Here is a 25298-nt window from a genome sequence, read left to right as displayed (position 1 = left end):
AGTAGTAGTAGACTACTATAGCCGGTATTTCGAGACCGCAGTCCTGAGAAATACAAAAGCAGAAAAAATTGTGGAGTGTCTGGAAACAATGTTCACAACACATGGGCTACCATTTTCCCTGAAATCGGACAATGGTCCCCAGTTCATTTCCGCCGAATTCAAAGAATTCATGACTACACACGGAATTATGCACAGGCACACAACGCCATTGTGGCCACAGGCCAATGGTGAGGTAGAACGCCAAAACCGAACATTGATGAAAGCGATCAAAATAGCACACTCCGAAGGCAAAGACTGGAAAAAAGAACTGAACACATTTCTGTTGTCATACAGAACCACACCACATCAGACTACTGGAGTTATTCCAGCAGAACTGCTTTTCAAGCGAAAACTTCGGACAAAACTTCCAGACATTGATTCCATCGTCAAACTTGATGAAAACATACGTGACCGCGACAAAATCCGGAAAGAAATAGGGAAACAGTATGCCGATGATAAGCGCCGTGCAACAGAAACAAAGAAAGATGTAGGTGATGACGGGTTGCTTCAGCAGAAAAGACAGGACAAGTCGTCAACCACTTTTGAGCCGGAACCATACAAGGTGGTAGACAAAACTGGTTCTCAACTTCTTGTCGAATCACCAGCCGGTGTTCAGTACAAGAGGAACGTCGCACACACAAAAAAATATGTTCACAGCAAACAGACAAACGAACATACAGACAATGCGAACGTTCCGGACACGCAGACAAACACACAGACAAACACGCAGACACATGACCAAACAGTTTGTCCACAACCGCTCAGACAGTCCACCAGAATCAGAAAACCACCTGAGAAGTTGAAGGATTACATTGTGGGAAACATGTAATTTTGCATCATGCAAATGTTTGGAAATGCTCTTGTTAAGGTTGAACAAAATGTTGATATGTTTGATGTTTGACAGTAATGTTCAGTATGGCTATTGTGCAACAGTTTAAATGTTTAAACAAATGTATTTACAGTTCGTGGTCAAGTGGACAAGGTTTAAATTTTGAGTTTATTAACTGTTCAAATGTTTGAAGAAAGAAAGGGAATGTAGCATAGCAGACGACACGTTAGTGATGTGATTGGGGAATTGTCTCCCTTACATGTGTACTCGCCAATGCCACCTACCGGAGTGAGACAGTACGAATAAACAGGCAGTCAAAATGAACTACGAGTTCGAGTGTATTAGTATGGTTGTGCTTCGAGCAGGTTATGTCTGTCGTACCCTTGGGAGCGAGTCTACAGGTCCCATGTCCTTGCCCACCTCTATGAACTCCTTCCCTCTGGCCGTAGACTTCGCACGCACAAAGCTAGGACACTCAGGCTGCAAAACAGCTTCATCCCCAAACCCATCACCCTTGGCAACATGTAAACACATCCACATACCCGACTCAGCCCCTCTTCTGCCAGTGCAAGCAGTAGTAATGTACATGTATGTACATGTATTGGTTTTATGTACGTCCGTATTTTTTCTGTGATATATTGTATGCTATGATTTTTTGCAATGAGGCAAGTACTTCCGATGTCACTCAAAACTTCGGGAGTTGTCGCGAACTTCCCCCATAAGCATACGGGCCCAGGCGTCAACAGCTTGTAAATCGCCTTTCGCTTCGTAACGGGGACAATCATTTATGGTTCCCACCACCTACCACCGCATTTCATTTCTTTTTGCAATGTTTGGGTTGTGTTGCACATTATACAAAACTGAAAAGGCATCCAGATAGTGGTACGGTACACATAAAGTACGATAGTCTACATGAATTTGATGCAGTGTGAAGTCAATCTTTGTGTGTGCTGCTCATGAAGAATCGATCAGAAAGAAAGCAGATATGGAACTGTGGAAGAATCAGGCATGAAAACTTCTTCTTTTTTGTTGACATTTCCTCTTTTGTAAAACTGTTCCTCTCATAAAAAAATATTTTAAAAAACGTGTTTTTTGTTGTTGATTTGAATGCTATATTTACAACAGTTTCCTTTGTCAGGGACCCTTCTACATGCTCACATGTTCGACAGTACATTTATGTTTCCATTAAAGGTTCTGAAAATCTAGACATATTACATTCCTTCCGCTAGAGATATTGCCCCTGGATCTTATTTTGCCTCCTGTGTGAGAAACGCCCCCTCCCCCTTCCCCCCCCTCCCCCCCCCCCCCCTCTGCTTGCTTTTCCTCTTGTAATCAATTTGTTTTCATTCCTGTAGAATATTAGAAACAAGAGGCGAAGCCTTCAAGGCTCCCGTAAGAAATCAACAAACAGTAACATAACACAAACTCACTCACTCCGTAACACACACACACAAACACACACACACACACACACACACACACACACACACACACGCACACACACACACAGTTAAAACTAACGCATCATATCAACTCCATGTATAATTTTCAAAAGAAGGCAAACAGATAAAATGACTAGGGTAATAGGTTAGGTACCTGCCATGTGGGCACTTTTTCCACTGCTGTCCTCAGTCCTATACTTTTCATCAAGACTTGTCACCATGCCGAGTAGATCTAAATTCGGAAGTCTTCATGTGGCTGAGGCATATATCTGACATAGCGTCGATCTTGTTGTAGGTTAACCTCCTTTCTGAAACAAATGGCAAAATGCGATTAGTTATGATGACTACAACCTACACAAATATAAACAGTGTTTTGAAACAGAATAGTCAGGTTATACAAGCCACTTTACCTATGCAGCATGGTAACCCTACAATATGCGAAACATGTCGACTGCAGCAGCCTGGTTCTTAAAATAATTCTGACGGTCAACACAGCCAGAAATGCCAACAAAGACAAGAAAGCTGTGGCAAGGTAAGCTTACCAAACGTTACATAGCGAATCATATGATAGTGCGTAAACAGCAAACAGTAGATCTACAATCAAAGAGAGGATCGAGTCTGGAATGAAACGCGATACAGATCTAGCATTCAAAACCTGTCTTTCACGTTCAAGGAAGTTGTTGCAAAGTACTTAAGACTTACTAAATTGTACAGACAAAACCATGACAGTGCATGTTTTGAATCTGAGGAAAAAATCGTGATCATTTTGACTTTGAGAACAGATTCATTCCGTTTCCTTATATCTGCATGTTCAAGTAAATGGTGGACAGTTTTTTTCGGGCAGAGTAAACTTAACTTGAGACTCTACTGCAAGTCTTGAAATTCACATAAATCGAACCACGAGCAAAGACATCCAAACATTACAGGCACTTTAGATCAACTCATTTCACTAGAGGTGACTGCCTAGCACTGTGTTTGACATCCGTGTCTGCTGAAATAAAAAGAAATTAAAACAAAACGGATTAACAGTAGGTGACACGTCATCAGAGTGGGAGACACTAGATCTGTCTCTGAACTTACCGGGATACGGCTGCAAGATCGACACTGACTGCCGCGCTTTCGACAGCTCTTCCTCGCGTGGACATTGGAAACACGCTGTGCAGATCAAATTGTAGGAAATCTCCCTTTGGTATCTTCTTTATTTACTTTTCTGGAGCTTAGAAACCGAACAACATGAAATCGTCTTCCCCGGCGAATCGGCGAGGTGAGAACTGGACCACAATCCTTCGCGCGACCCCTGACCTGATCTTGACACCTGACCTGCCGTCTACATGCCAAACACGACACAAATCAGTCAACTGCTTGTACCCCTTCAAAACCCCCCACCACCCGTTTTCTTTGGATACACGCTTTAACTACACACATGCCGACACAATGTTGATCATTGCTTCAATAATTTGAAGATGGTGCTTGAAAATTAACCACGTGAAATGAGTATTTCGGTGTTTAGCCAAAAATGTTAAAGTTTCTACCACAGACATACACACATACATACATACATACATACGCACGCACAGACAGACAAAGTTTACCATCGCATAGGCTACACTTACGTGAGCCAAAAAGACATGGCAATTAAAGTAACTAAGTCTACTCCAAACTTCTAATGATAGCATAATTTACAAAAAACCTGCATTGTGTTCCTTATCATTTTCTAAATCCAAAAACATACAGATATGATTTGTTTAATCTGAAAATGTGCTCAGGATTGAAGAAACTATGTTCATACACAAAAGGTTTGATGTTGGCATGCTTCGCCAAGTCGTCGACCCGTCTTGGCTAACGGGATTCGGCTAGCCAGGTTTTAGTAGTCTAGATGATGACTGATCCCATATTTGAAGTGTCGATGTTTTAGTTTCAGGCCGACTAAATGTTTTGATATCGATTGATGTTGGTGTTTTTGTGTGTTATTTTTATTTTTATTTTTTCAAGGACAGGTAAACATGGCTAATGATATAAGAGATACACACAAAAAACACGCTGAAAAGTCATAGAGCTCGGGTTTACTTTTTGGGATGTCCATCCCAGCCAAGATTTGTAAAAACAAAAATATTCGTATTATGGTTTACGTTGCATTCCTAGTTCTAAGTTCGGTATTTATGTCTACCTTGTGCTTTTTCTGACAATTGTTATGTGATTTTTTCAGATGCTCAGATGCCCGAGGTAAGTTTATGTAACCGATTAGGCAACACTATTCAAAGAAAACGGTACAAACTGAAAGGCTACCTCTCAACTTGCACTGAAAAAAGTATCACTTACGCGGAGAGCTTTAGATTCCACTTGACCCATAGGCCTCACCTATCCCATCTGGATACGTCATCCATAGGGCGGGCGGAGGAGGAGAAAAAAGAGGCTCCGGTGCAAACTAATTCCTTTCGAAGAGATTTTAAGTTTTTTAAGTTCTACAACACTTAAGCAGCCAGAAACAAAAACCTACCAACATCGGATAGAGGGATTTCATGAAATAGCTGTTATAACATACCAGCTAAATGCTAGTGTAGGAAAGCATCGGATTTAACTGTTATCTCAATTAAATACCTCAACTGCCAATAATGTGTTGAATAATTGTAAATGATATCTGTATAAGACTGAATAATTGTAAAGTGATACCATACATGCTGTTTGATACTATTATCTTGAAATATATACAGTACAAGCGGGGATGAAACCTCTCCCTCCACCCTCCTTGCCCCTTTCCGCGGCATATGTTTGTGCATAATCATAAGTGAATGAAATACTACAAGTAGATAACACTGTCCATTGGCTCTATCGACGCCCGATTTTAACCGCTTGCTTCCCTTTATATGATAAACCGTCCATAGGTCGTCTTTCTCCCGAACTAACTCCTTAGTATGTCATCGAGAATTGAGGATGTCGGGTAGGGAAATCCTTTCATGCAATGACGTCAGCGCCTTTCGGCGATTGGTAAATGCATTTCGTATCAGTAATGTTGGTCACGCTTGAAATTATCGCTACTTGATATTGCTTACCAAACTTATACGAAGTGGCCAGGAGCGTAGGGTCAGTTATGACCTGAACTAGCCCCAAAGAGTGAGATATAGAGAACAGTAAACAAATACGAACGGAGAGACTCGGAAACTCGAGTCAGTCGTCGCCACGCTCGAGAACTCAACTTTAATATTTGAAGTTAACATCTTCCTCGCCTACAGAGCGACAGAATAGCTCAGTTGGTAAAGCGCCCGGCGATCATGCGCTAGTCCTTACTTGCGTGGTCCCGGGTTCGATCCGCTTCAACGGCAGTTTTATTTTTAAATTGTGTCTGACCTCGTAATTCTTGTATTTTTTTCATTTGCTCCATTCCAAACGTTTTGGATGATGTAATGAATCGAAATAATCAAAAGTTGCATAATTATTGAGTACTTCCAGCGGGACAATTTTCCCAGAATTTCCCTTTTTTGTGTGTTTAGTAACCTCGGCTTTGGTGGAAATGTAATGCCCTATCAATAACACCGCGACTACATGTAATGATGAGAACAAGAAAACGTACAAATCACAAATACGAACGGGGCAACTGACTAGCCGACAAATGCTCGTTCGATAACCCGGGCACGTGGAAGGTATGGTTGCAGTTCAAGTATTAGTTTTCACACATTTAGGTCGAGAGCCGCCGTGGCAGGGTGGTAGGATTTTGCTTGCAGATCCGGGGGTCTCGAGTTCGAGTCCCATAATTGGCAAGTCTTTTGTAAAACATTTTCTCTCAATTTTTCTTCTTTTCTTAACTCTATTTACTTGTATTTTTTTCCTTTTTACATTTAGTCAAGTTTTGAATAAATGTTTTAACATAGAGGGGGAATCGAGACGAGGGTCGTGGTGTGTGTGTGTGTGTGTGTGTGTGTGTGTGTGTGTGTGTGTGTGTGTGTGTGTGTGTGTGTGTGTAGAGCGATTGAGAGTAAACTACTGGACCGATCTTTATGAAATTTGACATGAGAGTTCCTGGGTATGATATCCCCGGACGTTTTTTTCATTTTTTCGATAAATGTCTTTGATGACGTCATATCCGGCTTTTTGTAAAAGTTGAGGCGGCACTGTCACACCCTGGCCAAGCAATCTTCGACGAAGGCCGGACTTCAGTATTGCATTTCAGCTTGGTGGCTTACAAATTAATTAATGACTTTGGTCAATAAAAATCTGAAAATTGTAATTAAATTTTTTTTTTAATAAAACGATCCAAATTAACGTTCATCTTATTTTTCATCATTTTCTGATTCCAAAAACATATAAATATGTTATATTCGGATTAAAAACAAGGTCTGAAAATTAAAAATATAAAAATTATTATCAAAATCAAATTTCCGAAATCGATTTAAAAACAATTTCATCTTATTCCTTGTCGGTTCCTGATTCCAAAAACATATAGATATGATATGTTTGGATTAAAAACACGCTCAGAAAGTTCAAACGAAGAGAGGTACTATGCAGCACAGCGAAACCACTACCGCGCTGAACAGGCTCGTCAGTTTCACTCCGTTTTGCACAAGCGGCGGACTACGGTCATTGTGAAAAAATGCAGTGCGTTCAGTTTCATTCTGTGAGTTCCACAGCTTGACTAAATGTAGTAATTTCGCCTCACGCGACTTGTTGCTTTATCCCAAAGGTTTTGAGTCGTATACTGAAAATCGGATATAGTGCGTAAGTGGCCTTGAACAGCTTTCCCACAATCCCGTATTCTATATTTAGAACGGGATAACCCAAAGGAAAGGTGAAAGGGCATATGTATCAACGCGTGTCGACTGCTGGTAATAGTAGTATAATACTTCTAGTATAATAGACTTCTGGCATAATGCAATTGCGTCATGCATGTGCTTAGTGTTAAAACCTATACTTGTTTTATGACTTCTCTCTTTGTTTGTCATTATCGGTCTGTCTGTCTATTTGTTTGCCTGTCTGTTTTGCTCTCTCTCTCTCTCTCTCTCTCTCTCTCTCTCTCTCTCTCTCTCTCTCTCTCTCTCTCTCTCTCTCTCTCTCTCTCTCTGCTGCTGTGTGTGTGTGTGTGTGTGTTTGTGCGTACGTGCTTGTGTGCGTGTGTGTGTGTGTGTATGTGTGCGTGCGTACGTGTGTGTCTTGTGTGTGTTTGCGTGCGTGTGTGTGCGTGTGTGTGTGTGTGTGTGTGTGTAAGAGGACGAAACATTCTGTCAGGCTTTTACACACAGTACAAACACCCTTCCATTTGAACGCTCACCGAACGGGATCATCCTAGGTGCCCTACGTAAAGAGCAAGCAATTTTCAAAGAATTAATTTTGCGGATTGTCTCCTCACACAATCGGACCGTGGTGCGTTTTGGCGCTAGACCTAACTTTTAAAATCTAAATAATAAATTGACAGCTTGTTACACAAACATTCTTAAATCATAAAAGAATTATTTTTTCATCAAGACAAGATCAGTACAATTCAAAGTTTTGAAAGTTTGAAAAAAGAAAAGCCCGGAAGCAGGGTCACGCAAGGTCGTGGTTCTCGTAGCAGACGTCGCCAGTTCCTCTGAACAGTCAAAAGCCATCGCTAGAGTTCTTGTGAACCACAGCCGTTTGTTTCGTGCATAGTCAGAGGTACATAATAACGTGCTATTGCAGATAAGCTCACAGCGAATTACAAACTGACGACAACATTGTGAAAAAGGGAAACTGGATCACACGGGTTCACGATGGCTCAGAAGTAAGATAAACCACGCACAAATAAATTCTTTGAAAATTGCTCGCTCTTTACGGAGGGCACCTGTGTGTAAAAGCCTAACAGTATTTGTGATGGTTTATGGGAGGCCTACTGTGCCTTTAAGAAAACAATTATTCAGTCTTCGATGTACGTACATATTGCTACACGAGAATCGTGCGCAGTGTCACAAAGCTGTTCTAGTGAGTATGAGCTGGTGGGTGAAAGTTCTGTCCATGAGGTATCACGTGACACTCTTGACCCGTCAAATGTTATGGTCCTTCGACACACTCCTTCCCGTGTAAACAGCTTGGCTCACCGCCTCAGATCTGGTGAGGCTTTTACATGAGATAAAACCATCCCTCCACTTGGTCACATACCAACAATTTACAACCAGGGTGCTCTTAATGCACATTGGGGATTGTTTGTATGAATCAATTTGGTAAAAGCCACAAGGAAGAAAATCTTAAATTAATTCATCCAACAATCCCAACTGACCACAGCAAGCAGTCAAAGTGTTGAGTGTTGGTGTGTATCCAAGTGGAGGGATGGTTTTATCCCATGTAAAAGTCGGGCCCGATATGAGACGGCGAGCAGAACTGTTTACACGGGAAGGAGGCCGCCTTGAAGAAATACTGTAAGGGTTGGTATTCATTACTTGCATGATCTCCATATTATGTATGTCCCAGTATTAATCATCTTTTATGGTTTCCCATAAATCCATTTATGTTCTGAATTTGTTTGCGCTAACAACCCAAGGGAGACAACCACTTCACACAATCATACTATGAAACAAGCCAACACCGTGATTGCGAATGTTGTCGCTGGATCTACCCAGCGACTGCATTTTTGAGAAAACCAACGTATTTATACATATCATCAATCAAAAATGCATACTGTTTAGACCAAATTGTTCGGATACATAATTATCATGTAGGCAACATGTTATTATAAAGTACCCGAAATTGTGAGAGTATCCGGTCGACTAGATGGACAATTGCCTCCCTTATTATATCACACCGGCCTTCTCACAATAAATACTAGCTGCCTTACAGTCACCTGGCAGCAGGTTAAATGCAACATTATTTACATCACAATCATTGAATTTTGTTTTACAGGTTAATGCAACAATATTTGCATCACCATCATTGAAATTTGTTTTACACACTGGGGACCAAGTTTCCCCTCTTTTCACATCACTGGCGGTAAAACGCCCTCAAATTGTATGTACAGCAGGAACAAAGTTTGTAAACACTTTTATTGGCCCTCACTTGCCCTGTTTACAGACCCACTGTAAGCCACCAAATGTACCCTTACAGTGAATTTGTATCAGGTTATCTTGCGCCTTACTAGGTATCGCAAAACAAACAAACAACCCAAAACTCAACATGTGCATTGTTTTCAGACAGCACATGCCAGTAACAAAAATAAAAAATGGGCATTCCTTTCCATGTTAATACATTGCACCGTCTACAGACCTGTTGTAAGCCACCAAATGTGCCCTTACAGTCAATTTGTAGAAAGGTTATCATGCCCATAATTGTTATACACAAAAGCATCAATATATATATGTTGTTGTCAGTATCGGCAGAACCTTATGTGTTATTAACATATCAATTGAAAAACAATCTTGCGATATTGTAATCTGCAGACCAAATGCAAGCCACCAAATGTGCCCTTGCACTCAATTTGCAGAACCGGCCTCCTGACAGTAGCAACAATTCAAGAAATTGGGTGGCAGGCGGGGTTGAGGTGGAAAACTTTGCGGACTGAGTGGACGCGTTCTTTCTTGTTGACAAGTTGTAGGTGGAAGGAAGCATTGCCTTATGGGTATTCAAACGGTGGTATGAAATTTTCGGATTGGGTACGAAACGAGAATTCTTCAACGGTTCACAAATCTTGCCAACCATTCCTTCACATAAATTATATTTATGGTTTCCCATAAATCCATTTATGTTCTGAATTTGTTTGCGCTAACAACCCAAGGGAGACAACCACTTCACACAATCATACTATGAAACAAGCCAACACCGTGATTGCGAATGTTGTCGCTGGATCTACCCAGCGACTGCATTTTTGAGAAAACCAACGTATTTATACATATCATCAATCAAAAATGCATACTGTTTAGCACCAAATTGTTCGGATACATAATCATCATGTAGGCAACATGTTATTATAAAGTACCCGAAATTGTGAGAGTATCCGGTCGACTAGATGGACAATTGCCTCCCTTATTATATCACACCGGCCTTCTCACAATAAATACTAGCTGCCTTACAGTCACCTGGCAGCAGGTTAAATGCAACATTATTTACATCACAATCATTGAAATTTGTTTTACAGGTTAATGCAACATTATTTACATCATCATTGAAATTTGTTTTACACACTGGGGACCAAGTTTCCCCTCTTTTCACATCACTGGCGGTAAAACGCCACCAACCAGCAAGCAGAATTGCTTGCTGGTACCGCCATAACCAGTATAAACCGACATAAATTAGCACATATTTTAGCCTCGCACTTGTGAAGAGCGCAGGACAGGCCACCCCCCATCCAGGGGGAGTTTACGTCCTCACAGAAACTGTTTCTATTAGGGACATGAGTTGGTGATACGCTAATAGAAATGTTGTGCCTCCCGAGACCCGCTCTTTTTAATAAGCTTAGTGCGTCCCGGGAACCCCTCCATGAATTTCTAGTACTTGTTATTGGCTTCTAGTGCGTTTAGGACGCAGGGACACGCAGTTTAGGGAGCCCTGCTATATAAATCTGCCGTGTGTGTGTGTGTGTGTGTGTGTGTTTGTGTGTGTGTGTGTGTTTGTGTGTGTGCGTGTGTGTATGTGTATGTGTGTGTGTGTGTGTGTGTGTGTGTGTGTGTGTGTGTGTGTGCTCTTCAATATAAAATACAAAGAGTCGTAAATGTGTAGAATTTTGTTTTCTCAATCTTCCACGAAGATACATATCGCTACACGAAAGTCGTGCACAGTGTCGCAAAGCTATTCTAATGAGTATGAGCAGATGGGTAAAAGTTATGTCAACGAAGTGACACGTAACACTCTTGACCTGTTAAATGTGATCGTCAATCGGCACCCTCATTCCAGTGTTCACAGTTCGGCTCACCGTCTCAGATCTGGCCAGGCTGTTACTTTAGATAAGACCATTCCACTTGGTCACATACCAACAATGAACAGCCTGGGTGCTCTTTATGCATATTGGGGATTTTTTTATGAATTGAATTTTGTAAAAGCCACAAGGAAGTAAAGCTGAAATTAATTCATCCAACAATCCCAACTGACCACAGCAAGCAGTCAGGGTGTTGAGTGTTGGTGTGTGTCCAAGTGGAGGGATGGTCCCATGTAAAAGTCGGGCCCGATATGAGACGGTGGGCAGAACTGTTAACACGGGAAGAAGGGCGCCTGGAAGAAATACTGTAAGCGTTGGTATTCATTACTTGCATGATCTCCATATCATACATGTCTGAGTAATAATCATCTTTTTCTTTTAACAGGTCCAGTATTTGCCAGCACGACAAGAGGTGGTAAGTTTATCCTTTATACAGGCATGCGTAACAGTTAACCGAATAGTTACGAACTAGAAAAAAAGGCAGAACATGTTTCTTGAACACTTTTATAATCATCAGACACGGGGCCATACTGTCTCTCCCTACAATAGTTGGTGAACAAATAAACGTTTTACTATGCGTGGTTCTGATTGGCAGCTGTGCACGCCTGCTTTCTGCATGTAAAGGACTTCAGGCGCTGTACAAATACAAGCTAAAATATCAAACCACAGATCAAAAACGTGTGCCCCTAATTGTTTTTTAATCTTAAAATGAAGTTAGAGTTTCATGACCTCAATACATGAACCTAGTTTGACGGACCCTGGCCAATTGTCAAGGTCGCTGCTGTTCTGTGTATTCGCAACGCATATGTTCCTGAAATTGCTTTGGAATGTTCATAATTTAGATAATTGCACGATTCACTCTGATTGAAAAGTTTGCGTGAATAGCATATGACTTCTCCACTCGGTGCGTATCAGGGATATACCGTCAGACGCCACACCTAGAGGGTCCCGGAACCCCCATTTTGAATTTGTAGAGGATCCATAGACCCCGTCATCGGAGTTTTAGACTTCAGGGGCCCCACATCCCCGGTGTACTGCTAACACTTTGTGATGACGAGTAGTGTTATATATGATGAGTCTTTTTTATCGGAATATTCCAGACATTAGAACAACAAACACACTCACATGCACGTACGCATGCATGGTACTTAGGTGCTTGCATTTAGCTGACGACTACAGTCTAAAAATGTAACGGACAGAAATGGACCAAACGAGACGGGAGAAAAAAAAAAATTAAAAAACATCCGACCGACCGACCCTATTTTTTTCGGCCATGTTACCGTAAACAGACCTCTTTTTTTTTGGCCTTAGCGTACGTTTCTGTGAGGACGTAAACTCCCCCCTTTAGTTTCGCACAAAATGTACGTCCTTTTTTTTTTTTTTTTTTTTGTGTTTTATTTTTGTTTGTTTTGTATTTGCCAAGCACATCATTGTGGGGCTTTTAATCAGTAACATGCATCCGTCTACAATGTATCATCATTCATCCTTCAACATGTATCATAAATGGCAAGTATAAATATATATACAACATTAAGACATAACAGACAGACGAGAGAGAGAGAGAGAGAGAGAGAGAGAGAGAGAGAGAGAGAGAGAGAGAGAGAGAGAGAGAGTGAGAGTGAGAGTGAGAGAGAGAGAGAGGAAGAGAGAGAGAGAGAGAGAGAGAGAGAGAGAGAGAGAGAGGCGGGGGGTGGGGGTGGGTAATGATGGTGGTGGTATCATTTATAATACATGTATACTTAACGTTCCATGAACAAACTTCACCTCGTCTCGACTTATACAGTACTCACAATCTTCTAATGTACATTTCATTTTCCAATATACTATTCAAATCGTATCTATCACCATACTTATATTTACTAATACACATTTTTGCAATCAAAATAATGTGATTAATTACCTTATTATTTTGGCATATATTATTAGGTTGATAACCAAACAAGACATCGTGTTCTGAGAGGTGCACATTTAATCCTGTATTTCTAAAAATATAATGGACAACATTTTCCCAAAAGCACGTCAACTTCTCACACTGCCAAAAAAAGTGTTCAACATAATCAATGTGTTTACAAAATGTACATAATTTTGTTTCTCTAATTTTCATTTTATTTAATAATATATTCGTGGGATAAATGTTATGTAAAATTTTCCATTGTAACAATCTCAATCTTTCTTCTTTTGTACATTCGCTTGCTAACAGCCAATAATTGTGATCTAGTTTAACCTGATATTTATGTAACCAAAATGTAACAGCGCAAGGCTCGCTCGCTTTAGACTGGACTATCAGCATGCGAAACTTTCTCGCGGAAGGGTTAGTGATCACAGGGTTCCGCGTGTCAAGGTCATTATTGTGTTCGCCTGCTCGCGGGCTGGCTGTGTTTTTGCGAAGTGCAAGCGCTCGCACAGCGGTCTTCATTGCGCCGTACTCAAAAAATCTAGAGGGACTGTATCCTATCTTTGTGCACAGCTGGTTAAAAGGAATCATATCTCCGTTATCCCAAATATCTTTCACCGTATCTAAGTGTGCTTCTATCCATTTTTTAAAATATAAGCTTTTATTTTTATACATCACATTTATATTGTTCCATAAACATTGATCACCAAAGCGATCTTCTCTCTCATAAATCAATGCTTTATTATGGATCCATTTTAAGAGAACTTCTTTCCAAAAGTTTGATCGAATGCATTCAATACCTTGAAACAGTTTTAGTGGTGTTGTGGCTTTAAAACAAAGTAAATTTCTTCCCAATACCTGATAAAGACTTAATGGAATCGTTGTCCACGGTTCATATTTTCGTTGTTGAAGTTTTGCTGCCCATGTGAGTAAAAAAGAAGTCTGCATATCGTGGACGTTTATCATGTTAATACCACCTTCTTCCACCACATTACACAATACATTTCGTTTAACTTTTTCAAAGGCTTTTGTATTTGAATACTTCCTTTTCCAGAGAAATCTGAACAAAATAGTATTCAACTTATCGAGAACTTTAACAGGGGCAAGAAGCGCCTGCATAGCGTAAACAAATTGTGAAACTAAGAAGGACTTAATAATACACAATTTGCCGCTTATACTTAAATTCCTTCTTGACCATCTGCAAATGATTTGTTCAACTTTTTCAAGTCTTTTGGACCAATTTTCCATAATTTCAGAGGCCGGGATGTCATTTTTAAAAATAATTCCCATGATTTTAACCTGGGTATTCCATTTAATATCGCAATATTTCTCTTGACAGTTTTTACGCGATCCCAACCACATTGCTTCCGTTTTACTTTTATTTAATTTTAAGCGAGATATATTGGAGAAATCATCAATGATTTCCAAAACCGTTTCCATGTCGTTTTTATCTTGAAGTAAAACAGTTATATCATCGGCGTACATAGCCAGTTTCAGGATACGCGATGTTTGTTCTGCAAAATCTACATCTGGTAAGGCAAATCCTTTAATATTGGGGTGACTTCGGATTTTGATTGCTAATAATTCTACAGCAAGCACGAAGGCCAAAGGTGAGAGGGGACATCCCTGACGGATTCCGGAATTCACACTTATTTCTTCCGAAATCCAGCCCATATAATTTATGCAGCTCGTGGTGTTTGTCATTAGAACTTTAATCCATTTCACAAATTTTTCGCCAAAACCAAATTTTTTAAAGGACCAGACCACATAGTCTTTTGAGATGGAATCGTAGGCTCGGGCGTAGTCAAGGGCAAGTAATATACCGGGTTGATTTCTTTCATTTGCGTAATTAATGACATCATCGATTAATCTAATCAAGTTACTTGCCTTTCTTCCCTTAATAAATCCTGTCTGATCTTCCGACACGAGGTCAGAAATAACACCAGATAAGCGCTGCGATAAACATTTTGCCAGCATTTTATAATCTGTATTGGTTACAGATAAAGGTCTCCAATTCTTAAGGCTATCTCTCGGCAAATCTTTACCCTTATGAATTAACGTGATAACTGCTCTTTTCTGAGTATCTGACAATTCACCGACTCTAAATGCATTTTGAAGGGAATTAACCACCATCATTTTTACTTTAGGCCAAAAAAATTTCATGAAACTTGTAGTCAATCCGTCTAAACCTGGTGACGAACCATTTTTTAATAGATACAGCGCCCTGCCGATTTCTAACACGGTAAAATCAGTTTCCAAAACATATTTGTGTTCGTCATTTAACTGAGGAATATTTAAATTAAGAACTTTACTTTCAGCATCCTCCTCAACAAAATTCCCATTTTTATCAAACACGTTATTGTAAAATCTCACTTGCTCCTGTAAAATACCTTTTTGCGTCGTTATCTGAGAGCCATTTTCATCAATTAATCTGTCCATAAATTTTAAATTAGCTTTCACTTTTTCCATATTTAGAAAATATTTTGTATTCTTTTCACCTTCGTCGATATATTTTTCACGGGATCGAATTTGAGCACTCTTTGCCTTTTGAATATCATATATTTCCAACTTTGCTTTTAATTTTTCCTTTTCAACAATAAATGTTGAATTTTCAGGGTGCCTGGATATCTGTTTATCTAATTGATTCAAATCCTTTTGCATTTGTTGTTGGTCTACAACTGTTTGCCGTTTTTTACATTTACTATAGTCAATAGAAAATTCTTTAATTTTTATTTTACATAGGTCCCATTTAACTTGTGAATCAAAATCAAGATACTCGTTGTCATAATTCTCCAAAAAGGTGTTTAAACCTTCAACAAACACTCTATCTTTCAATAAACTGTCGTTAAATTTCCAGTATGACGGGCCTCTCTCCATATGAGTCAGACTGTATTTCATTCTAACCATTCTATGGTCGCTCTGGGCAACGGATTGAATTTCGCACTCATGTGCACGATTTAAAATGTTATCCGACACAAGTATATAATCCAATCTTCTTGCTATGAAAGGAGTTTTCCGGTACCATGTAAACTCCTTGTCGTCTCCATGTGCCAAACGCCACAAATCGTTTAATGCACATTTAGTCAACATCGTCTTAAACATTTCAACATCTGTGTTGTTATGCTTTCCGCCGCTTATGATATCTAATTGATTATCAAGTACACAATTAAAATCTCCATAGACAATTTTTTTTTCATAAATTCGATCATTTAGACAGTTGGAGAGGAATTCGTAAAAAAGCCTTTTCTCATGAACTTCATTTGGACTATAAACGTTAAAAATATATATACTTTCTTCGTCTGCGTGGATTTCCAATTCAAGCACTCTTTTAGATTTTACGTCCTCGTGCGTACAGTAGGTTACATTTTTTTTTTACATGATAGTTTACTATGCACAAATCATACAGTCGGAGAACATTTTGAAATAAACGCATCAGTCTTCAACACGGCCGGTCTGAAGTACTTGGCAAACGTGTGTTGTAAAAAAATACATTTGGAGACGTTACATGTACACGTTCTTTCACAAAATACAACACACCCTCACACACACACACAAAAACCCACTAAACTTTCAAGACGTTGATTTTGATGACGAAACCTGTCTTGAGTTTACCTGATGTTTAAAGACTCAGTTATCATTACAGATGATGTTAAATTCTACGTTAAATCCCATGTGGTGATCATGCAGTTGTACACTTGATGGGATTGTGACCATAGATGTGTTGTATTCCTGATAATGTTGAGTTTTGTGCACGCTAAAGATAATCCCATACTCTCTTTTCGAGATGAACGAAATAGCCCGACAGCTGGTAGTGTAGATATAGATATGCACCAAACCAAACCACTCAGATCCCATTTCGCCCCCCCCCCCCCCCCAGAGCCGACAGAATTCCTAACTCCTCTAATAATGGACAGATTTTTATGATCTTAGAATGGCTTACTGTCCAATTACTGTGAATTCAAACACAAAGTACTAGGTGCTTATTTTCATCCAAAGAAGTGCTCTACTGGCGGAAAATGTTGGCAAATGTAGTCGATCATGGCTTGTTTCTGCTATTGAGAGACTGACTTTATTTTGTTTACAGTTGTATGACTAATGACGATCCACGGTGATACTACGCTGTATGGACATGCACCACCCTTCTACAGGAAAGGCCAAAACAGAAACAAGGGCGGACTAGCCTGGAGATATTTGACATGTTAGGCCAGACGTCGTTCTTCGTGTGTTAATGCAACAGAAACTTAACGAACCCATCGCTTTGAAGTCAGGAAGGTCAAGTGACCCACTGATTTATAATAGCTCGGTGAGACTGATGTTTGTTGACCTGTTGAGATAACAGAGAATAACATAACATAAAGTAGCCTAACATAATGGAACGTAAATAAATATCAAGGTACATAACAGAACACAACTTAACGTAACAATGAGTAACATTCATCCATCGTTGGACATTTCAGTTGATAATTAGGTCTTGACACCTGTCGTTTACGAATTGTGACCCAAAATATGCACTGTATATCATAATGTTTTCGTGACTTGTCAATATATGACGCCTTCGGATTTTTTTCAATGAAATTATTGAATGATCTTATACACATCAACAATTATTGGCTGCTCATCTCATTGTATACTTTGATCTTATGCAGGATTTTGTCCAACGAAATACGAAAAATATATATGTACATACTACATCTTTAAAGGCACAGCCTTTCTCAAGACAACGGTTTACTATCTAAGATTTGGCCAGGCCTTTACATGGGGTAAGACCATCCCTCCACTTGGACACACACACACACACACATACACACACTCACACTCACACACACACACACACACACACATACATTCACACTCACACACATACATTCACACACACACACACACCCACCCACACACACACACACACACACACACACACACATAAACACATACACACACACTAACACACACACACACACACACACACACACTAACACACACACTCTAACACACACTCTAACACACACACACACACACACACACATACACACACACACACACACACAAACAATCACACATATACACACATACTCAATCACTCACTCACACACACACACACACTAACACACACAAACACACAACACACACACAAAACACGCACACACACACACACACACACACCATCCTGGCTTCATCCTGTGCAGAGTTGGAATATTTTGGTGAATTCATTTCGTACATTGGCACTAATGGTCCTTTTTTTTAAATTCCCAATTTGCAAAGAACGTATGCAGGTTTTTGAATTCTAGTATTTGTCCAAGTTGGGGATGGTCTTGTTTTATATTATGAAAGAACAGCTAAGGAATGCCCATCACTCTGGTAAATGAGTGACACCATTCAAAAGAGAAAATGACAACAAAGTTACTTCAAATAGTCCAGTTACCTTACTGGCCTTCGTGAAAGTTATTGGGAAACGGCAAAGAGACATGTCTCGATTTTTACATGATAAACCAAAAATCATTCTTCTATGATAGGGGACAAATTTCAGAACCAGTAGTCGCCGTCATACTTGAACATTGAAATCAGTTGGGGGGGGGGGGGGGGGTAGAAACGTAGCGAATTGGCTCAGTATTTCGTTGTTGGTTCAGTGGCCGGACGTCGATGCTACTACCTTTTTAGTACTGTGTAACATTAACATTCGGTACCCTTAACATTTGCGTATCGACGTACAGTGTGAGGAATAACCGAATTACGAATAAATAATGTCTCTCAGAAAGCAGACGCTTGCCATTTCTGCATTGCTTTACAGCACATCAGATTTTATCCTATACACGCTTTTTTATGAATAATGCTTAATTCCTGTCTGAAATATGCTGAATGCATTAAACAAAGGTGTTTGGGGAAATTATTTTCTCTTTTTTTCTCTTTATTTTTCATTAGATTTTACACATTTAGTGTATATATTCAAATAGAAGTGAAGTAGCCTAGGTCGCTGTCTTGCGGTTGTTTAAAATTATAAATATGGGTTGGATGCCTGCGTACGTATGATTGCTCAATCATATTGGCGTCACATTGTGGTAATTGATGTTACTCGAATTTTCAAGTACAGCTTTAATGTATTTTTGCCCGTTTTATGGTTTAACTTTTTCCTCCAGTTTTTCATTTACTCGCTTTAGTGATGTGTTGATGTTATTAAGCAGTCTAAAAGATGGATGTATTTGTATGGTTGCTTGAACGTATTTGTGTCATATTATTGTAACTGCTGTAACTTGTGTAATAAACCGTATCGTTATTGCATTTTTGCCTGTTTGTAGTTTTACTGATTACTTCAGCTTGTGTTTCAGACCTCCTCGGTTTTTGTGACGATTTCATATATTAACTATGTCCAGCTAATGTACTATACTCAATTGTACTGGTATATGTATGCTGTTACGAACAACCAAACAAACGCAATTATTTACAGCAGCTGGATCATATAGAGAAAATTTGAAACCGATATTAGGCGACAAACCAGTTCAAGTGCTTACTTTATTACAGAAATCATTCTTTCAATCAGATTGTTTATTTTGTTCACCGATGATGTCTCATTTCTTTGCATATTTTTTGTTGAATTTCAATTGCCGAAAATGGAGAATTGTTCATAAATTTTAATTAAACTCACACTTTTGGGGAATGGAATTGTTACTAATACTTTTTTCTCGTAATTCCTGGCAGTTGTAAGAATCGCAGCAATTTTTTTCTTTTGTCAACTATATATCTCCATCAGAAACAGAAAGTGTTTTTGGTTTTTTTCTTCGTTGAGAAAAAAAAGAGTACCAAATCTGTTATTCCTCAATGTTCTCTGAAGAAGAAAAAAAATTCTGTGAAGTGTTACGATTAATAATAAACACAAGTTTTGTAGGGGTGGACATTTTTGATTTGATTAAGATCTCTTTTCTCAGACCGGATTATTCGTTTCTTCTCAGAACTAAACGCATTTTGTTGACAGTGCACATACAACCCCAATATTGTCGCTACAAACTGTTGCTACAAATTGAGATTTTACTTAAATACTCCAGGACAAAAGATGCAAAACAACATGCGACAACGGATTCGTTCTATCTTTCTTAGATCAGAACTGTCTAGCTTCGGCGGGACAAACAGCATCCCGGTCCACGGTGTGTGGAAAATATTCAAAAGTCCGACATTCCACAGTGCAAACGTTGTCACAAGTATCCGAAATAAGAAAAATGAAAGGAGCTTTTAAATTGTGTTGTTGTTGAAATTTCGACAAAGTATTAAGCTGTAAGGTAGATCAGGCCCTATAGAGTCTAAAATAGTTCAGCATCTAAATATCAGTACATGTTCACCTTTTCGGTGGTTGGTAGGGCACAGCATTTGTGATTGTCGGATCACGGGTTCGAATCCAGACCAGGAGGTGCACGGGTCAAATTTAAGTGCACACTCACAAACGGTATCCATGTCCCAACCTCGTGTCACCACGGTGGCAAATAAAAGACCTAGTTCATTCTGCCCAAAGTGCTGCTGATTACACATAAACACCCACACACGGGTGTAGCGCGACTCTTGTCAAGTTGCTACTGGCTTTCTACTGAGAAAATAATGACTCTGAGTCATTAAAACATATTCATTTTAAACTCCAAAGCGTGTTTTCGACTTATGCCGGGTTTACCCCGAAGAATAGTGGCTCTTTCGATTTCTAAAACCTGAAAGCGTCGCGCTGTCGCGCAGAATATTGAAACCACCTAACACGACTTGATCTATGTCTATCAGTAATTTCACCAATGTTATATGATAGGCAAAAAATCACACATTTCAACTATCCCGATGTGTTAGTAACTTTTCACATCACTAGCCCACAGAAATGTCCACTAGCCCAATACTTTTACGGTATTTTACCTTGAGAAAAGTCGTCTTTTTATTAACACATTTTCAAAACTTAAACTAAGTTAAAGACAAGCTGTTAAGAAGTAAACTAATAAAAGACTTGAAGTTATTCGCAACAGAGATATCTTAATAATATTGAAGTTAATGATTGTACAGTTTGAAACTAATACTTTATAAGTTGACAAACTTGCTAGTCGCCCAACCAACGGGCGAGTGATTTGGCGAAAAGCATTTGAAATGGTATGCTGCGCTTACATGATAATTCCATATCGTTCATTCTCTCAGTCGCCTAAATGTCATTAGTTTGCAATGGGAAGCTTTTATATTCTTAATTGGTGGGAACTCAATGGTGTTCTTTATTTGATGTAATGTTTTTGATGCGGATACTAGACAATTCCTTTTTTATTTTAGGATGTGTACATGTGTGTATTTTTAATAAAAATTCTTTTATTCAACGTGTCTTTGCATTGTATATAATTGTGTGTGTCACCGGCATGCGCATCAGTGTCTGTGTGGGTGTTTCTGTCTGTGTGTGTATGTCTATGTCTGTGTGTGTGTCTCAATGTGTGTGAGTGGCTGTGTTTGTGCGTGAGTGTGTTTCTGGGTGTCAGTGTATGTGCGTGTGTCAGTGTGTGTGCGTGCGTGTGCGTATGTGTCTGTGTGCGTGTGTGTGTGTCACCAGAGCGTCGGTCGGTGGCCTATTTCATACTGCACCGATAAGAAGTGCTGATTGAAAGTCGTGGTTTTTCTGAACTGAAATATCAAAAGCTTTTATATTCTTAATTGGTGGGAACTTGTCACGTTTCAATATATCACTTAAGGTGATTATGAACCGGTTAATTACTACTAATTAACTAACCACACCACGATCCACTCTCGCAGTCATACAATTAAATAGAGTCAACAAAAGTATAAGTTTCAGACGCCTGTTTATGTATAAACTCGCCACCTCCCTCGAGCCTTCACTCAAAATATGTTCCTTTCACGTTCTCAACACGTAAAAAACCCGTGGTCACTGACAAAATGCCAGTGGTATATAGAAAATTAACGTAACACGCTGAACCCGTGTAAATACAGTCAAAATGAGAATGTTCTGTTCAAAAGCTCTAGTTCATGCAGGTGTCACCACCCCACGTTGTCACTACTCCAATGAAATCACAGATACGAAAAGACAACGGTGGTCAACGGGGTGCGTAAGACATGGTGCACTTAGCTTTCTTTCTGTATGCTGGTTAGCCGGTATGCTGGTTAGCCGGGTTGCTGGTTAGCCGGTTTGCTGGTTAGCCGGTTCGCTGGTTAGCCGGTCCGCTGGTTAGCCGGTTCGCTGGTTAGCCGGTCTGCTGGTTAGCCGGTTAGCGTAGCTTCCTCAGGTCCCAGCTCCAACGTCTGCAGCTAGCAAAGTCCCGCCAAAGGCAGCCGTGCAGCAGGTACAGGAAAACGTAACGAAGGCTGCAAACAGAAAGCATCGGTGCACTAAACATGTCTGCTACCCCTCACCCACCACCTTTAAACATGTCATCTTTAAATATCTCATCGAGCACGTGGGCCTGCACAAAACGGACTTTTTACAACAACAAAACAGTCACTTTTCGTCCTTCTCTCCCTATCTGCAAAAACCATATACAGATTAATATTTTAGCGTCATAGAGAGTAAATTATGCGCTAACCTGGAAAGAACAACAGAGAGTAAATTATTCCACAAACACAGACTCATCAACAGCGTTTTAATAATGATTTATTACCTCAAAAAGCCTATGATTGTAGTACTCTCTTAAGGAAGCAAAGTCCGCCTCCTCCCTGGAACAGCCTCTGTTCGTCAACAGTGACCAAAAACGTCCAGAACCCCTTGTCGAATCCTTATGCGAAAACCATCGCCGACGAAGGAAAGTTGACGACTTGTCCTCAGCAAAATACGTGGCAGTGAGAAAGAAATAACTCGTGGAAGTTCCCCTAGAGTGCCGAATATAATACTCGGTGAAAAACCATCATACTCTAGAAACTGTGTATTAGATCCTTCCCCTTCTGCCGCTGGGTGTCAAGTGTGCCGTCCTTGAGTCTCTGACAGACCACCTAGCCAAATACACGTGACTGACCTTGTCACCAAACCAGTCCAGCTATACACAATTCTGCCTCCCAAGCAGAAAAAAGACACGAGAGACTCGATCCGCGAAAATCCCGTGCGCGCTGTCAGCGAAAAACCGTCAGCCCTATGACAGCAAAAAAAACCACTGTGAAACTCGTGCGCTACGAAACATCCGTGCTCGTTGAGCACTGTCAGCAAACTCTGCTGTAGCCCAATATCACGCACAGGCGCTTTCTATCATACATTGACCCAGAACAGGCACTCCACTGAGTGACGCTTTCTTGGTCTCTGTCACCCGATCGTGACAATGGCGTTCTTTATTTGATGTAATGTTTTTGATGCGGATACTAGACAATTCCTTTTTTGTTTTAGGATTTGTGTGTATTTTTAATACAGTTATTTTATTCAACGTGTCTTTGCATTGTATATAATTGTGTGTGTCACCGGCATGCGCATCAGTGTCTGTGTGGGTGTTTCTGTCTGTGTGTGTATGTCTATGTCTGTGTGTGTGTCTCAATGTGTGTGAGTGGCTGTGTTTGTGCGTGAGTGTGTTTCTGGGTGTCAGTGTATGTGCGTGTGTCAGTGTGTGTGCGTGCGTGTGCGTGTGTGTGTGTCACCAGAGCGTCGGTCGGTGGCCTATTTCATACTGCACCGATAAGAAGTGCTGATTGAAAGTCGTGGTTTTTCTGAACTGAAATATCAAAACAAAACAAAACAATGGACTCGTAAAATCAAAACTGTTCACATTGGCAAACACAAAGTTCTCATAAGTGATATTTTCTTTCATAACTGGCTGATTTAAGATAAATATAAATTAAGTTTATTGTCTGTCCTGTCAAGCGTTGGTCTGAATTTGCATGCAGAGATAGCACTCGTTGCATGCAGTAAAGGAACGCTTTTTAGGTTTCAAGAGAAAATCGGTTGACTATGGTTGTACAAAATGTTCGCGCGCGCTCTCTCTCTCTCTCTCTCTCTCTCTCTCTCTCTCTCTCTCTCACACACACACACACACACACACACACACATGCGCACACAAACACGTGATACTCACACCCACAAACGTCACACACACACACACACACACACACAGATTGATACAAACACACACACGCACACACTCGGCACACACACACACACACACTGAAACACACATATGTCGGGCTAAAAAAGTAATCCGGCAAAAGAAAACACTGTACAGACTAATTCACATCATCAGGGTCGGCTCAGTCAAGTGTAGCAAGCATGAAACTGGCAGACTGTGACCAGGATTGCACTGGACTGTGGGAGACATTTCAGAGACTGACATGGATCGACTGAACGGCCGCCTCGGGAGATAACCAGACCGAGGGCGAGTGGTCGGACAGCGGAAGATGAACAATTCCGGGAGAGAGACACAGAGAGAGCGCATGTCCGTGTGCCCGTGTATCTAAGTGCTAGTGTTTAATGATGGGTTTGTTCCAAACACTTGAGACTAGATCGACTGACGAAACAATAAGTTCGAGAGAAAAACAACACACACACACACACACACACACACACACACACACACACACACACACACACACACAGCCACAATAAGGAATAGAAATCCAAAATTTAGAAAGACGTACGTTCCAACACTGAGAAAATGTGAGAAAAAAAACAGGAATAGTCAGGCCGCAGTATTGGAACGTTTAATTCATGACAAAACAACTTGAACATTTACAATCGCGGTACTTTGTCCGAACACGGATAGCCGAGACTGACAAATGCTCAGATTATGAGCTTACAGGCATGGGAATTGTGGTGTCCGCCGAAAGGCAAATTTCCGCCGATTTTTTTGTTTTGTTCCGCCGAAAAAGCAAAAGTGTCCGCCGAAACAAAAAATGGGGGAGGCAAAAATGGTTCTAAAAACTGAATTTAATGGCAAACTTGGAGCTCAGATCACACCAAATTGCACCATTTTGGGTTCTTTGGAGAAGAACAATTCCGGGGGGGGGCCGAACCCCCCAAGCAGGGCTAGGCGCTTTGCGTCGTCAACTTTGCTATTACTTACACATTTTCAGCCTTTTTTACTTTTTTCAATTCCCATGCCTGAACTTAGCTTCATATTATCTGTGTCAACTGGCATAAGTGTTTGTCTGTCCGTCCCGCACTTTATAGACCATTGGATCGACTGGAGTACCGAGATAGTAATGCCGTTTCAAGAACTTTGTCATCAAATCAATGACTTACCATTCTTGTGTTGTTTTTTCTTCTCAATGAGGAATCGGGGATCTGTCGGCCACACACACACAAAAAACACTTGACATGTTCACACT

The 25298-nt window shown here is 40.2% G+C and overlaps 1 protein-coding gene across 1 annotated transcript in view; it reads left to right on the top strand.

Annotated features, from left to right (window-relative positions):
* The window catches only part of LOC138980657 (uncharacterized), a 64835-nt gene extending 55027 nt beyond the window's left edge, over positions 1-9808 (top strand). The window contains exons 6-7 of the mRNA XM_070353567.1: positions 4517-4533; positions 9731-9808. Coding sequence (XP_070209668.1) covers positions 4517-4533; positions 9731-9808 — 95 coding nt within the window. The remainder of the gene's footprint in view (positions 1-4516; positions 4534-9730) is intronic.
* The last annotated feature ends 15490 nt before the right edge of the window (positions 9809-25298 follow it).

Source organism: Littorina saxatilis, linkage group LG11 (genome assembly GCF_037325665.1).
Source record: "Littorina saxatilis isolate snail1 linkage group LG11, US_GU_Lsax_2.0, whole genome shotgun sequence".
In the NCBI taxonomy this organism is placed as follows: Eukaryota; Metazoa; Mollusca; class Gastropoda; order Littorinimorpha; family Littorinidae; genus Littorina; species Littorina saxatilis.
This window is presented reverse-complemented; position numbering and strand designations above follow the sequence as displayed.